A 16,771-nucleotide genomic window follows, 5' to 3' on the forward strand; every position below is an offset into this window, starting at 1 on the left:
CTAGTCGAATTTTCGGGTTGCGCAGATGGTGTGCGCAGTTTTTCGTCCGATTTCTTTCTGATTTGGTGGTGTCGAGATGCTACCGACCTGGACAGAGTTCAATTTCCTCAGATTGGATCTTATGATTGGTGCGCAGATCTCCAGAGGCGGCATTTTTAGGGGATTCGGAGTGATGGCCATGAAGGCTGCTTCTTTGAGATTCCTCCGTTTTGATCTTTCTTCCTTTGATATTATGAAAGCTTCATCCCATTTGATCCTATGGTCTTCATCCCAACCATGTTGGACTAGCCTGGATGTTAAATTATATTTAGGATTCGGAATATTTTTGTTATAACTTGAGTAAAACTGTGTTTAAAATCAAACTCTTTTATTTTAGCACCACACAACGTATTACGACAACAACTTGTACAACTGCTACAACTTATTGTTGGTTAAGTCACAGACATGCATATATTCAAATGTCATATACTATGTTGACCATAGAATTAGCAGGTGGGTATGTTCAACACTGGATTTATCTGTTTCCCCCAGTTGAGCAAATTTTTGGTGCTCTTTGTCTCTTGTGTTCAGGGGGTGTTTGGTCTCTCAAATGTGAGTTCAGCTGCATTCGCATGGTATTTTGTATACGCAATTTTTTGTTGTTTGATTTTTTTGTCAGGTTTCACCTGACAGTGTTTTTTGTTTGGAATGCTGTTCTTACACTCTATTGATCTCTCACACCCTGATATTGATCAGGATTTGAGATTTACTGATCATGTCACTGCTTGCTTACAAAAGCAAACCTGGGTGCGTGGATTGCCACATACCCAGGTTTTTAACCTTCTTAGAGAATTTTACATTCTCGTTACCAATCGTCACTAGCCCGTTACAAGTTTCAAACCTCAATCTGTTTTCTTCCGAAAACCATAGCAAAACTTTTCCTAGCGTTGAGCTGCAAACAGTGTTTTCTAGATATATCGAGTATTGTGTTCAAATCATAGTTTAATGCAGCAAAAGCCTGATTGACTTCAGCAGGGTAAAACGATATATAAAACTTTCCATCCATCTGCGTAACAGTGTGCTGAGCAAGAAATGATAAATCTTATGAATTGGGAGACATAAATGATAAATAAAATTGGTCCAGAATTGAACCGTGTGGCACACCCACAAAAATATTCAAAAAATTTGATAAATTGTTGTTATGAAAAACTCATATGAAAGTACCAGGTCGGTAGCATCTCGACACCACTAAATTAGGGTATGAACAGACCAAAGCGGGATTGCGGGAGCAGGAGCAAAAACGGGAACGATGCGTTAGTTGCGGCATCGGACAGATTGCATAGTTTGCACAGCTACGCGAAAATAATGAAACACTATTATTAGTATGAATCTAAAATTATATATGAAATTAACAGTTATTCGAAAGAAGAAGTTTTAATGCTCAACGCCGTTGATTTTCATCGAGCAAAAGATTCTTTCCAGCTCCCGCTCCCACAGTCCCGCGTCGATCTGTTCATAACTTTAGAAAGGATTCAGAATTCGGACGGAAAACTGCGCACGCCATCTGCGCAACCCTAAAAATTTGACTAGTGCGCATCCCAACTGCGCATACCGGAAGTGAGATGTAACTTAAATCAAGCTTAATGCATATAGATTACTAACTAGCAACTGCATCTGTAGACTAGTGGTGAGAGTAAAGGGATGGCAACCGATACAACTGAGTTCAAATCCCAATAATCTCATAGACCGCCCACAACTTGATTTTGATCTACAATAGATATCAATCATCGATCAAAAAGCACATGCATGAACATTTTTTTGAATATAAGAGATACGCTTCGGATGACTGGTAATTAATTGAAGAACAATTAATAAGTCTTCAAACAACACCATACAGAAGCAAAAAGAACTAATAGGTGCAATGTACTTTACAAAAAAACAAAAACAGTGGGCGACCATTTAAATGACGTCATTACTATCCCCTCCTCCACTAAAAAAAAATTAAAACGAACATTTTTGTGATCTACACAACGCCCTGAACACATCCTTACCTACCTGTTGAAGAAAGAAGAAAGTACGTTTGGTTAACAGCATGAATGGGTAAGATTTATGTCAAAACCGTCGGCGGCCATTTTTATGACGTCACTGCTATCCCCTCGTCAATTTTGAAACAACAAGCAGTTTCGTGATCTACACAATGCCCTGAACATATCCATACCTATTGAAGGTATACAGAAGAGATGTGGTCGGTCTGCGTATTGGCATTGTTTACTATGCTGCAACGCATACATGGTGTTGCAACGCGGTAAAGAATGGCTCAACCCAGACATATCTCACCACGACTCAGCACAGGAAGGTGTTCAGACATACATAGTAACTATTGTATTATGGATACGCGCCCATTCTTGAGGCATTGTTTACCGCGTTGCAGTTCCAACCACGTTCAAATTTACTGCCTTTCGCAATTTTGCAATCGGCGTTAATAAGAATAACAATAATATACTATCGTCAAAAATCGTTTATTAAACTACCCTAAAATGAAAAAGAATAATACATAGTAAAGAATACTAATACACAAAAAAAATAACAATAGTATAAATACAGTGAGTATCACTGTAAAGAGTTTATAAATCCACAGTTTTGAAAAAACTACATTAAATGCAAAATACACTATGGTTTAATCATAGAGTGCCTTCCATGTGATTTTGCATTTGGTCTATTAAGATCAATATTTTTCTTTAAAGATCTTTGCCTTTTACGATTGTTTGGCATTTCTTCGTTGGATGGCCTACCAGCTTGAATACGTTTTGCGCCGCATGATAAACCAAGTCTAATTTTTCTTCGGCTCACTGATGTTGGCTGAACAGAAATGTTCTTTTTTAGTGAGATATTTTTTGATACGTGAATGAAATTGAATAAGTCAGAGGGTGTTATAATTTTGTTTAGGGTTTTATTAAATTTCTTCATAGCATTAACCATATCAACCGTTTTATTTTTGTTACAGCTGCGGAATGTTCTTCGCCTAAATTTGTTTCATTGGCATTCTCGACAGTGTTAATTGTTCCTATAGAAAAATTAGCCTGTTGGGTAAAATCATTGCTTTGTTGTTCTGTACTAGTTGGCAAGTCATTTTCTATACCCACATCAAATGACATGTCATCATAAAATTCTAAGGATGTGTTTTCTCCTAGAGCTAATTGTGCTAATTATTTTCTGTCATCAGTGTTTATTTGCATACAGGTCCGAAAAGTGATTCCAAACATATTTTGTATGGCACAAAGGTGCTTACAATACCTTCCACCCAGTCCGAAAACTCATCGGTCTCCGAAGAAACTAAAAAAGTATTTTCGTCGATTCTTTCAACAGAGACATTAGCAGCAAGGTACGGTGACTGGTACAAGTTGGTGCGGCCGTGTAAGCAGAGCTCAATGTTGAGTTGGAACGCGGTAAACAATGCCTCAAGAATGGGTGCATATCCATGATACAATAGTTACTACGTCTGAACACCTTCCTGTGCTGAGTCGTGGTAAGATATGTCTGGATAGAGAGAGCATTGGTTCAGTCATTATTTACCGCGTTGCAACACCATGTATGCGTTGCAGCATAGTAAACAATGCCAATACGCGGCCGGTCTACTATCATACGAACTCGAAAAAAGTATGGTGCGTACAAGTCCAGACACACCAACCAGCCTCATGACAAGCTTTTGTCTGCCGAAACGTCGAAAACAACCAACTGCACAGATGATGGAAACAGCCCAATAAACTATCTATGTTGACATACTTAAGTATAGTCCATCATCAATATCTAGACAACAAAAGAAGTGATAGTTGATAACGGAGAAAGATTAATCTCAATATGCGAACAGAACGATATGAAAATCCAAAATGGTTTCTTCCACCATAAAGAAATACATTAGTTTACCTGGAAAAACGAAACCACAATTCAGAAATCCATTATTGATTACTGCACAGCCGAACAAAAATCCAATATACAATTCTTGGGTATAAGAGCTTGTAGGGAACCAACATGTGGTAGCGACCACTATTTACTGAAGACAAAACTATAGGTACATAAGTGGAAAAGGTAACAGTCACAGATGAGAATAATGAACAGAAAAGATACATCTTAGATCTTGTAACATTCAAAAATGTTGCAAGTCGAATTTTAAATCACTGCTTCTGCGTCAAATTTCGCAAATTCATGACGAGATGAAATTTTTCATTCCCTCAGATTTGATTCACGCCGTATGTGCTGGTATATAAAGACGGTTATTATTATTATATCATGCAATTTTCGTATCTACCTAATTACGTTCAACTTGAATTATTCAAGACATTGTATACCTGTTTACTTAGTTTCGTGTAATTTCTTCCTCCGAAATAAGGTGCAAGTTTCTTTTTCTTTCAAATGTTAATGTTTTGAATTTATTTCTCTTTAATGAATTCATTTTGACATTTTGTCAATTTAGACGTCAGAAGTCTTGAGTCTCAATACTTAACCCGTAACTGGTAAGGTGGGGTCCACCAGACCCCAGCGCATTTATTTTTCTCTATAGCTCAAATCTTTTTTGATCGATAGCGCTATCTGTTCCTGTACCTTTCAGTCTATGTGTCTTGTGCAATACAGTGTTACACATCTGCCTATATTTTTAGTTAGCACGATTCTGTTGATAGTGTTTCTTCGCTTGGGGTATGTGAGACCCCACCTTACCAATAGTATAATTATTTTGTGCTAGAAGTTGTCTTATTTTGGAAGTTGCAATCACGAAAACGAAGGAAACAGGTGATCCACAGTTTGAATAATGGATACTAAATAATTTGGATGACCTGGAAAGTGATTTCCGTCGATGATTTTTACCGTCGAGAAATCGAAATGTACATACTTCGTTGTTCGGATATACCAACAGAATGGCATTAGCATCGTATGTCCCCAAAGTTGGAAAAGCCAATGTAAATGAGGCAAATAAGCCAAAAATTATTGAATTTTTTTACAAAACCAAGAGCGCAATTGATGCGTTGGATAAAAAATGTACATGTCTACGGGTGCTACAGCCGTTCCAGACGATGGCCAATGACGATATTCTATGAAATTCTGGATGTTTCCTTAGTGAATCATTTTCTCTTCTCTTCCAAATAATCCGCAAGTTTCGAGATATAAATACATTAAATCTCTGGCCAGGCAACTTGTTCTTCCCCACATGGAAAGAATAATATAAAATAAGCGCCTTCCTAGGAGTCTAAAACAGAACATTCTTTCTATTCTAGAAGGGAGAAGGGACGTTCCGGAAGCTGAAGGAAAATATCTCATCAAGTGTCCATGCAAGCAAGACAAAAAAACAAAGGTATCATGTGGTGTTTAGCATCTTCCAGTATGTGGCACCTGTGCGCCAACCGTCGGCGAAGATTGCTCAGAAGAACGCTTGTAGTTTTCTAGTACATATCACAGAAATATCATTCCATTCGGCTTTTTAGTACCTAATATTGAAAAGTATATTTTATGTTCAGAATTTTGGGGAAATCATATCATTAGGATTTTCCTTAGTTGTATGCATTTTAAAATTTTCTCTTTTTTACGTTTTTTTATTAGCAATATTTATATTTTTTGAATTAAATTATCAAGTATATGAGAGTTTTGTCTATTTATTTCACACTATCGGTTCAACTATGATTCAGATTTGATTAAGAACCTTTTGAGAACACAATAAGTTAATGTGAACACATATATTTTAAGGAATTAAGGTTGGGGTCTGGCTTAGCCCATCTTACCAAAGTTGTTCCAGAAACTGTACCATACCAGTTACGGGTTTATACTTAATACCAAACTATCTAGGAAATTGATTTTTTCAACTGATAAGGAGCAAACTTCATCAGTTTTCTATCCTCTTTGAAATTTTGGAAGGACTCACAGAAAGGTCAGATCTGATTCAAACTTTATAACGTTTTAATTGGACGAGATTTGTACCATCAATCAATTAACACTGTAAATAATTGAATTCAGATGTAAGCATATTTTTAACATTAAGTGGGAGAAGGCTTTCTTGAATTTCACACTATTCTTTTGTAATTTTTGCCTTTTATGAAATACAAAAATAAAGGCAGTGTACATAAATTTGGGGTTGCGCCCAGAACATCTTTTATATTAAGCCTATTTAATTGAATCCACAACCTTGCTCATCAAGGACATAAGAGCTGCCTGTCGCAAAGCCTATAACCTCACTCAAAAAAATATATACGAAAATAAAAAAAAAAGTTTTATAAAGTGACGGTCAACGTTGGAGGCAGAAAATTCGTTAGGCTTATTCATTATTACTATTTCGATTATTTTCCTGGTTTTTCATAATCCAAAATTAATATCTTGTGTAAGGAATATAGGTATTCCCTAAAAATTTATAGTTTATAAGGAGGTATTGGTAAATTTTCTGAAATTTTATTCGATTCAGATTTCTTTGATTTGAATATTTTCCGCTTCATAGTTTTGATTTAGTTCTTAATGCAAATTTAATTGATAAAACTCTATATACCTTATGACAAGTTTTTTTCGCAATAACATTGCGCTGTGAAATTATTGAAGTTATAATATCTTCATAATTTCTATGCATTTTTAACTTCTCTTAAAGCGAATTTGAAAATTATTATTATATTGATTTGTGAAACACAAATGTTGTTTATCGAAACACAGTGGTAGCTTCGTTTTTTATGATTTCTCTTCATTAGGATATTAGTTTTATAATTTTATATCTCCTGGTTTTTCTTTTATGATGATCAATTCAAATCTGTGCACTTACTTCTTGAAGAACTGAACTATGAATTGCGCAAAAGAAGTGTTACATTTCGAGCACAAGACGAAAAGCGTAAGATATTATCTAGACTTTGACAAAAGAAAAATTAGCTCAAAATTTGCCAGATCCCGAATATAATTCCGCAACAGAACATATAAACAACAGAAGATATAAATAAAACATTAATATCAATTAAACTATGGGTTGAAGATTTCGAAGGAACGGAAAATGATTCGATTTTCAAAGAAGCGAAGTCTCGTCTTGTTCATATTTCATATCAAATTACTAGAATGCCTATCAATCAAGTTTATGATGATTTTTCTAGTTCAGTGTTTCGGTTTCCAGGGGTGAATTAGCTCATTATGAAAATTTAAAATGGCTATATCTTTTTAACCGGGCTGAATCAGAAAAAATGGTAAATGAAAAGTGTTTCTTTTGACCACAAGAATCTTTGTTTAAAATATATGTACAAGTCAAAGACTCACCCTGTGGAATCAAAAGGCAGGAGACTCAACTATTTAGAATCCATTGAAATTTATAAGTTATTGAACAGAAATAGTTTTGAAATTATGAATGAACAAACTGAATTGTTTCAGATATGGCACATTCATATGCTTCAGTAGATATAGCTTTCAAACAAGTAATTTGTTTTTTCAAGGAACAATTAATTATTTTGAACTAAAACAGAATTGAATTTTAATATACATATAATTCTGATATTGTTTTCTTCTATTGACTTCTCTCGATGAATATTTCCTTATAACAAGTTTTCATTCAATGAATAGAAAATTATGACATTCAATAAACCTATAATAAGAATCAAGAATAGATATCCAATTGAAAATGGATAAACTAAAAACTTCTCACATTACTTTTGAAATGATATTTTGAATAATTAATATAGCAAACTAGCATCTGAAAAAATGAAAATATCATTTTATGTGATAGGGTCTATAGAGCAAGTTTTGAGAACAGAATGATTACTAAAATCTGCGCCCGATTTCTGTACCATTAAACTTTTTTTACAGTGCCATCAAATGTAATTGATGTAACTGTGATTTCCCTTTCATCGATGAATTCATGGCATTTTTTCACTAATTCTGATTTTTCCACTGCTGATAATCCATTCAATAAGAAGTAATCAACAGGCACCTTTCATGAACCATTAATGCATACTAACATAAAAACTAATATTTCTGGCTTCTGGTAAAGTATCAGAGTCGCTTCTCTGGAGTCAAGAAATCACTGCTTGACATATCACCAAAATATCACCTCTTTCTGTAAAGAATAAAATGAAGTCAATTCTGATTCTTCAAAATGCATATGATGAGATGATAAATTCATATTATCGAATTATTGTGGAAATTTTCCTTGAATCAAGAAACTTTCTAGAATACCTTCCTACCTTTTCTATCTTGGAATATTTTGGTATGATAGTTCAACAAAAGTTAACTGAGAAAGTTTGTTTTCTACTACTACTACTACTAGTACAGATTATTATGGTTTGTCTTCTGTGCTAATAAAAAAGAACATAAATAACTTAGTAGCTCCTTTGACTAAACTTTTCAATTTATGTATTGCTTCTAATACTTATCCGGATTGTAGAATTTGAGAGAATATATTTGCAACACTTCAATAATTCGTGTCCATTAAAAAGAATAACTGTTAAAAATATTGGAAAGAAAACAAAGGAGAATGATTCGGCAGTGAAAGTAATGAAGAACAAGCTTGATATATTACTCGTATTAAGTGAATATGATAATAAATTCTTGCAGACATATAAGGAAACAAAGATAGAATATGATAGATTATTGAACAGAAATAAAGCCAAAAACTTTGAAAATCTGATACAAACCTCTGATAACAAAAGTAAAACTGTCTGGTCTATCATAAATTCGTTTAAAGAAGGAAATACCAACAAGAATTTCCCCATTAAAGAAAATCCCTTCAAAATAGCAAATGAACTCAATGAATACTTCATTAATATTGCTCCAGAACTCACGAAAAATTTGACAACTTACAACGGTGACAAGAGTGGTCAAAAAGATTTGAATGAATCATTATATTTGAAACAGGTATCAACAGATCAAGTAGCAAAGATAATAAAATCCTTGAAAAATAAGCACAGTGCTGGAGTGGATGGTGTTTCTAACAGTATTATAAAACAGACGGTTTCTGAAATAGTAATTCCACTTACATATATGTTGAGCAACTCTCTTAGGACTGGAATTTTCCCAGATATATTGAAAATAGCTTTGGTGATACCCATCTATAAGAAGGGTGATACCAAGGATTATAGTAATTATAGACCAATAAGCATTTTGCCATCTTTTTCAAAAATTTTTGAGTTGGTTTTTTGTGAACAATTGATGGAATTCTTGTTGAAGAATGCGGTGATATCAAGAAATCAACATGGATACATGAAGGGAAAATCAGTGGAGACTGCAATTTATCAGTTCACAAGTAATATTGTATCAGCTTTTGAAGGAAAATCTTTGGCTTTGGGACTCTTTCTGGACCTATCTAAGGCTTATGATTGCCTTGATGCAGAGAAGCTCTGTATGAAGTTACAGTCTTATGGTGTGAGAGGCCCAGCCGTTCAATGGGTGAAGTCGTATTTTCAAGACAGGAAGCAGCTTGTTCAGATCAGGACAGATGATCAGGAAGCAAGATCAGAGATGAGAACAATAAAAATGGGGATTCCACAGGGAAGTATAGCTGGACCCTTGTTTTTCATTATATATTTGAATGAATTTTTTCTCGAAGAACATTGGAAACATGAAAATATAAATGTTGTAAACTATGCAGATGACACAAATATATCAGCAGTTGAACATCAGTGGCCAGAATTGAAGCAGATCTCACTCCAAACACTGCAATTGACTGAATCATGGTTCCTAAATAACAACTTGATAATGAATAAGGACAAAACTAAAGTAATTCTTTTCCACCCTACTAATTCAAGAATCGAAAACCCAGACATAATCTTTTTAGGAAAAAATTTTACTATGTCAGAATCAACCAAATTCCTGAGAGTATATATAGATCAACATCTTGATTGGAAAGAGCATATTCAAAGATTAGGGAGTAACTTGGGATCATCCATTTACTGCCTCAGAATTATGACCAAATATTTGAATAGTAACATACTTAAAATTTTATACTATTCAACTATAGAAGCAAAACTACGATATGGAATTATGTTTTATGGATCAGGAAATATAACATCATTATTCAAGATACAAAAAAAAGCCCTAAGACTACTATGTAAAACCAGTTATAGCCAGTCTTGCAGAGGTCTCTTCAAAGAAAATGGGATTCTCACATTATATGGCATATACATCCAGCAATGCCTCATTTTTATGTTCAAAAATAAACATCTATTTGAAGAATATGAAAATAAGAAGGCATACTATGAAACTAGAAATTTGAAGTACCTATATCTCAGGCATGATCTTACTACTTCGCAGAAGCAGGCTAGATATAGAACATTAAAGTTATTCAACTCACTACCGATTACTATTCAAAAAATAAACAACATCAAAAATTTCAAGAAGGAAGTCTTCAAGTTTCTGCTTGAAATGGAACCATACTCAATGGATGATTTTTGTTGCATATGAATTTATTTTTATTTTCCTTGACACTGTACCATTTCATTTGATCAATTATATATTGTAACAGGGTGATTTGGAATAAAGATGGTTATTATTATTATTATTATTATTGCCTCAAGGTGTCTAAGGTTATACCTTTATTTAAGTAAGGAGACATGGGAGAATTGAGAAACTATAGGCCAATTTCTTTAGTGCCTGTCTTATCGAAGTTGTTCGAAAAAATAATTTGTCATCAATTAGTTCAGTATTTCGAGGTGAATAATCTATTCAATACAAATCAATTCGGCTTTAGAAGGGGGAGAAACACTCTGGGCGCTATCATGGAGTTTGTAGATCACGTTCTTCAATGTTTTGAGAGGGGCCATTGGTCATATTCGCTTTTTATGGACTTGGCGAAGGCCTTTGTCGTGTATTGCTGGGGAAGCTTGAGGCATATGGGTGTTCCAGGGATAGTTGTGCTCTCATTTCATCCTATCTATCTAACAGATTTCAAAGTGTGTATTATAACAATAGCTGGTCTGATAAGGAAAAAATTTCACTGGGTGTACCACAAGGTTCTGTTTTGGGCCCTGTGTTATTTTCAATTTTCATTAATGACCTTCCTTATTTTCTCAGAAAGTATACCACTATCCTCTTTGCGGATGACACTACTGTCTCTGTGGCATCTGATGACTTGGCTACCGAGCTTGAGGGAGGGGCTGCTGCACTAGACGACGCTTTTGACTGGTTTACTTCGAATGGACTAGTTGCAAATGACCAGAAGACTGTTAAGATGCTCTTCTCACTTAAGAAGATTGATCCAGTCTATATGGGCAGTACAAGGTTTTTGGGACTAACTGTCGATTCTTGTCTCCGCTGGGATTTCAACGTTTGCCAGCTGGCTACCAAGGTTTCGAGGAATATTTTTTTATTGAGATCAATGTCTCGAAGATTATCAAATGAAGTTTTAAAAGTGGTTTATTTCTCTTTGGTTGAGGCTGTACTGCGTTACGGACTCTTGGCTTGGGGAAATTGCTCTTCAAGTGGTAGAATTTGCTTTGCAAAGAAGGGCTATTAGAATAGTTGCAGGATTGTCATATAGGGAAAATTGCAGAACTGCATTCATCAATTATAAAATATTGACTTTCCCTTATCTCTATATTTTTGATGCATTAATCTATGCTCATGCACATAAAAATTATTTTAATCAGAATGGAGGTTACCATGAGTATCCTACTAGGGGAAGGGATTTCATCAGGGCAAATTTCTGCAGATTAACTTCATCTCAAAAAGGACCATTTCATATGTCGGTTAAACTATATAATAATATCCCTTCTCAAACAAAGAACTTGCCTGTAAATAGTTTCAAGAAAAGAATAACATTTTTTATCAAAGAATGCATTCTATAGTATCGAGGAATTTTTAGACTCCAACCTTGTGGGCTATGATATTTAATTTATTGAATGTTTTATATATATATATGTATGTTATTTTATATCTACCAATTTGTTAAATTATTCCAATTTTATATGACGTGTGCAAGCAATTGATTGTAAAGCATGAATAAACTTTTACTTACTTACTTACTTTCAAACTATGAGGCAGTGAGGGTACCTGAAGATGAAGCAGTAAAAGTTGCTGGAGATGATGAACTTTCAGACAGACCTTCGACATCATTCAGGTTACATTTCAATTCAAACAACCTAAAAAAAGCAAGTAAATAAAAAATTATCGAGAAGCAATTGATCATTAGAGTTCAAGCACATCTAAAAAACACTGTTTGAGGTTGAGATATGAAAGCAAGGTACAATTTTTAATAACACATTAGTTTTGTCTTAAAAACTCACATTGTCTCTGTAGTTGGCTGCTCTTACTACAAATCCAGATATATGCAACAATATCTTCAATATATGGTATTTACATATATATAAATAAGTTTATTGAAGTAAACAAATATAACGAAAAACAATTTGATCCCATACTGTCGGTCTTAGGGAATTATATTCCTCTGAGGCATTTTTTGTTTTCATCATGAAAGGCAAATACTCTTCATCTTCCATAAAATTTGTCCCATTTTCTGCAAATTTTATTTTTACTCCTGAACCAACGGTTAAAATCAGAATTGTTTGGATACTGTGCCTAAACTGAAAAATATTTCCGAATGGTTAAAAATAATCAGTTGCACTATTGCTTAATGTAGGTATGTTTAAAATTGTTACTATTTATATTATATTATTATCACAATGAATTAACCATATTATTTTCAAATCTTATCACCTTTCATTTGAAACCTCGAATGTTGTATTATAAGTTAATGGAACATCTGGTTTAAGGAATTTTATTTGATTTAGTTCCAATATCGTCTGCATTGAAATGGTTTGGGTAAATGTTAACTATATAGAATTAATTTAAATAATGATTCAAACGTGATGAAATTTTGCAGACTGGGGCCCTAAATCAGGAATCCGGTGACGAAAATTCTTCAATCCTGTTAGTTTTTTTTTTAATTGTAAAGTTGGCCTAATGACAGTAAGGTTATCCACATAAATAGCTAGTTTTCTTGTAATTTATCAACTTATTCTCGTTAGGGTAAGAAATGATGAATTAATCACATTTCAAGCTCATCCTGAAAAGAAAATGTCTTTTTTCGTAAAAAACGACGATTTTATTCATTGTTTATATACGGTGGCGGCCATTATGTTTAGTAAGTAACGTCTGTCAGATGCTTAGAGTCATAGACAAATAAATCCCATAGACCCATAGACCTAATATATATTAGGATATTAGGTCTATGCATAGACCTTATATCACATGGACACAGCGTTGCCAGGCGGACAAGCCGAAAATATCGTACCGCGTGTTCAAAATTATCGTACATTATCGTACATATTATCGTATCCCACTGATTTTTATCGTACACATTCGAAATAAAGGAAATTTTTGCGAGAATATGATAATTTGTGGACAAGGATGAATAAACAAGCAATATATCGAATAAGTAATATATTTTTTATTTAAACAAAACGGTAAATGAATAATTAATTAATTATTAGGCAAGATCAGACAACTTGCATTATCCTATTCACAGACTGTCGGTGACGGAAAAACATCCATCTTATAATTCTAATATGTACATAAGATTGTACAATGAACTTGCAAAAAATTAAAAAATTAACAATTGAACATTTGCTCCCATAACCACATATAAAATAATATGAATCTAAATAATTGAATTGATTGGAAATACAGAGATATATCTTCGTAAAAATTCTCTATAAAATAAATGTCATCAAAAAAACGATTTTCTTATATGAAATGAATATATTCAAATCTGAAATATTCAGCCACACAAATTTGTCAATGAAATTCCAGTTACAACAATTGTTTTTCACTAAACAGAATACCAAATGAGAGATAATGGTAATTGATATATTTTCAACTGAATTTTGAACACCATCTGTTTTTAATGAGGACCCTTCGTCCCTCCGGAGTTCGGATATTCCATGATTCTTTGTATTTATTTTCAGCCGACAGTCACCAAAGAAGTTTTATGATTTTATTATGTTTAAGTAGGTTCGTTCTCCTAGATTCACGTAGAACGTAGAACCCCAATGAACAATGAATTGATTCATCGGAACATCCTTGAGTTTAGACATTCCCAACCGTCTCGGTTAGATTTTTTAAAACTACTAAAATCTATCAAATGATTTCTTCCTACTAAAAACTTCCTGAAAATGCAATAATCTACTGAAAAATTGGATATTTACTAAATCTGGTCATACTGAGTTTCATTATATTTTGAGTATCTATGGACACTTTAGCTCAAATGATAGGTACACTGAAATTATCGTACAAAACGCTATTATCGTACATGCGGTATCGTACATAGTATTGAGCAGCAAATTATCGTACAAAACGATAATTATCGTACGAACGGCAACCCTGCATGGACACTTAGATCACACATATCACATGGACACTTAGATATTAAGAGTCCGTTCACGCGGCGCAAATTCAGGCGTTTTCTTTACTACAGTCCATCATCATCATCATCATTCAGCCCTAAACCGTCCACTGATGGACATAGGCCTCCCCAAGGCATTTCCATCTTTCTCTATTCTGTGCGGCTTCCATCCAGTTGGTGTGGATTCTTTTCAAGTCATCGGTCCATCTCGTTGGAGGTCGGCCTCGGCTTCGCTTGTCTGCTCTTGGTCGCCATTCCAGAATTTTCCTCGTCCATCTTCCGTCGTTAGATCTTGCAACATGTCCTGCCCACCTCCATTTAGCTCTCGTCACTCTCTCCAAAACATCATCCACACCCGTCCTTCTGCGAATCTCCTCGTTTCGAATTCTGTCTCTTAGACTTATTCCCAGCATCGATCGTTCCATCCTGCGCTGCGTTTTCTGCAGTTTTCTTGCCGATGCTTTGGTCAGGGTTAAGGTCTCTGCACCGTAGGTTAGAACGGGTAGAACACACATGTTGAAAGCCTTTCTCTTCAGCTTGGTTGGAATATCGCTCTTGAAGACATCACGAAGTTTGCCATATGCTGCCCATCCTAAAGTTGTTCTTCTGAGCAGTTCTGCTGTTTGGTTGTCTCTACCAATCCTCACTTGATGCCCCAGATATATGTAACTATGGACCATTTCTATCTGATTGTTGTCTACACTTAATAGCTTATTAGGGACTAGATTGGTCATCATCTTTGTTTTTTCGAGATTTATCCTCAGTCCGACCACCTGTATTGCGTTTTTTAGTTCTTGGATCATAATAGCGGCCTCTCCTAGATTATCAGAGATGAGCACGATATCGTCGGCGAATCTAAGATGATTGAGTCTTTCCCCATCGATACTGATGCCCTTGTTTTCCCATTCCAACCTTTTGAGCGCATACTCTAGGACAGTGATGAATAGTTTAGGTGATAAAGTATCACCTTGTCTTACGCCTCTTCCTATTTTAATTTTCTTTGTCTGGGAGTGAAGGTTGATAGTTGTTGTGGCGTTGTTGTATATATTTTTGATGACATTTGTGTATCGATGGTCGATTCGGCATTCATTTAATGCTTTTATAATGGCTGTTAATTCTACTGTATCAAACGCTTTGTGGAAATCAACAAATGTCAGGACTAAAGGTCTATTATATTCAATAGTTTTTCCTATTAAGGTTTTCAAGCACTGTAGGTGGTCGTTGGTGCCATAACGAGCTCGAAATCCAGCCTGCTCTCTTGGTTGGTAGAGCTCAAATTTCGATTCTAATCTATTTGTAAGAATTCTGGTGTACAACTTGTAGAGGTGATCAAGCAAGCTGATTGGCCTGTAGTTTTCTAGACTTGTTTTGTCTCCTTTTTTATAGAGCAATATCTTAAGAGAGTCGTTCCATGAGATTGGGATTTTCTGATTTTGTAGGCATAGATTGAAAAGTTCTAGGATCTTCTTTATCAAAATTGGTCCTCCCAGCTTTATAGCCTGCGTTTCCACCTCATCCTGTCCAGGAGCCCTGTTATTCTTCATTTTATGAAGTGCGTAGTAAAATTCATCACGGGATATATCGGGTATTTCTTCGGAGCCTTGGTTTTGAATCTTTTGTAGTGGCTCTTCTCTTGCCTGATTTATTTGGGACTTATATAGGGCAGTGTAGAATTCTTCTACTATTTGTACTAGTTTATCTCTATCCGTTACTATACTACCTTTCTCGTCCTTAAGCTGAAATATTTCCTTCTTGCCATTTGTGAATTTTCTCCTCATGACTTTCATACTCTTGTTTTCCTCAATTGTTCGAAGTATTTGTTTATTTTTGTATTGTCTTATGTCCTTCCGAATAGCTTTCGATATATCCCTATTGATGGCCTTCATCTCATGTGGTTCCGTGTTAATGTCGCTAGCCTTCTTTCTCCGTTCTTCCATTTTTTTCTTAGTTTCTGGACCTATTCTCTGCTCTTTTTCACTTTTCGGACAGAATTTGTTTTTTGCCTGTCTGATGGTTATGACTATTTTGCTGTTTAATTCATTTATGTCAGTTGTAGCCGGTATGTTCTCCATTTTATCATCGATGAATTGCCTGAACACTGTCTCATCTGCTGGATGAACCCATGATTTGGTCTTCTTTTTGATCATCTTATGTCTTTCCAGGTCGGTAAATATTTCGATAGTAGCCCTTACCAACCTTACCAACTACAGTCCATTCAGGAATTATTGACATCGAAGTAGGCCATGAACGTCTAGTCGGGGCTTTATTTCTGGTTCTCTTATGGATCATTTTAACTGTGGTGTCTAAACTGGTAAAGAAAACAGAAAAAACTGGTTGATAAATTTAAATAGTGTAGCTTAGTGAATGGAAGAGCCATATCATAATAAGACAGAAATAAAATTCAAAGAATCCATTCAGTATATGAAAAATTTTGACATCACAGTTGTACTGTAA

At 34.7% G+C, this 16,771-nt stretch overlaps 1 protein-coding gene across 1 annotated transcript; it reads right to left on the minus strand.

Annotated features, from left to right (window-relative positions):
- LOC123670819 lies at positions 1 to 16,464 on the minus strand. Its single transcript, XM_045604382.1, has 3 exons — positions 14,429 to 16,464; positions 773 to 931; positions 1 to 289 (listed from the first exon to the last, which is right to left on the minus strand). The coding sequence occupies exons 1-3, from the start codon at positions 16,462 to 16,464 to the stop codon at positions 1 to 3; spliced, it is 2,484 nt and encodes an 827-aa protein (XP_045460338.1).
- Between the last annotated feature and the right edge of the window lie 307 nt (positions 16,465 to 16,771).

Source organism: Harmonia axyridis, chromosome 1 (assembly GCF_914767665.1).
Source record: "Harmonia axyridis chromosome 1, icHarAxyr1.1, whole genome shotgun sequence".
Classification (NCBI taxonomy): Eukaryota; Metazoa; Arthropoda; class Insecta; order Coleoptera; family Coccinellidae; genus Harmonia; species Harmonia axyridis.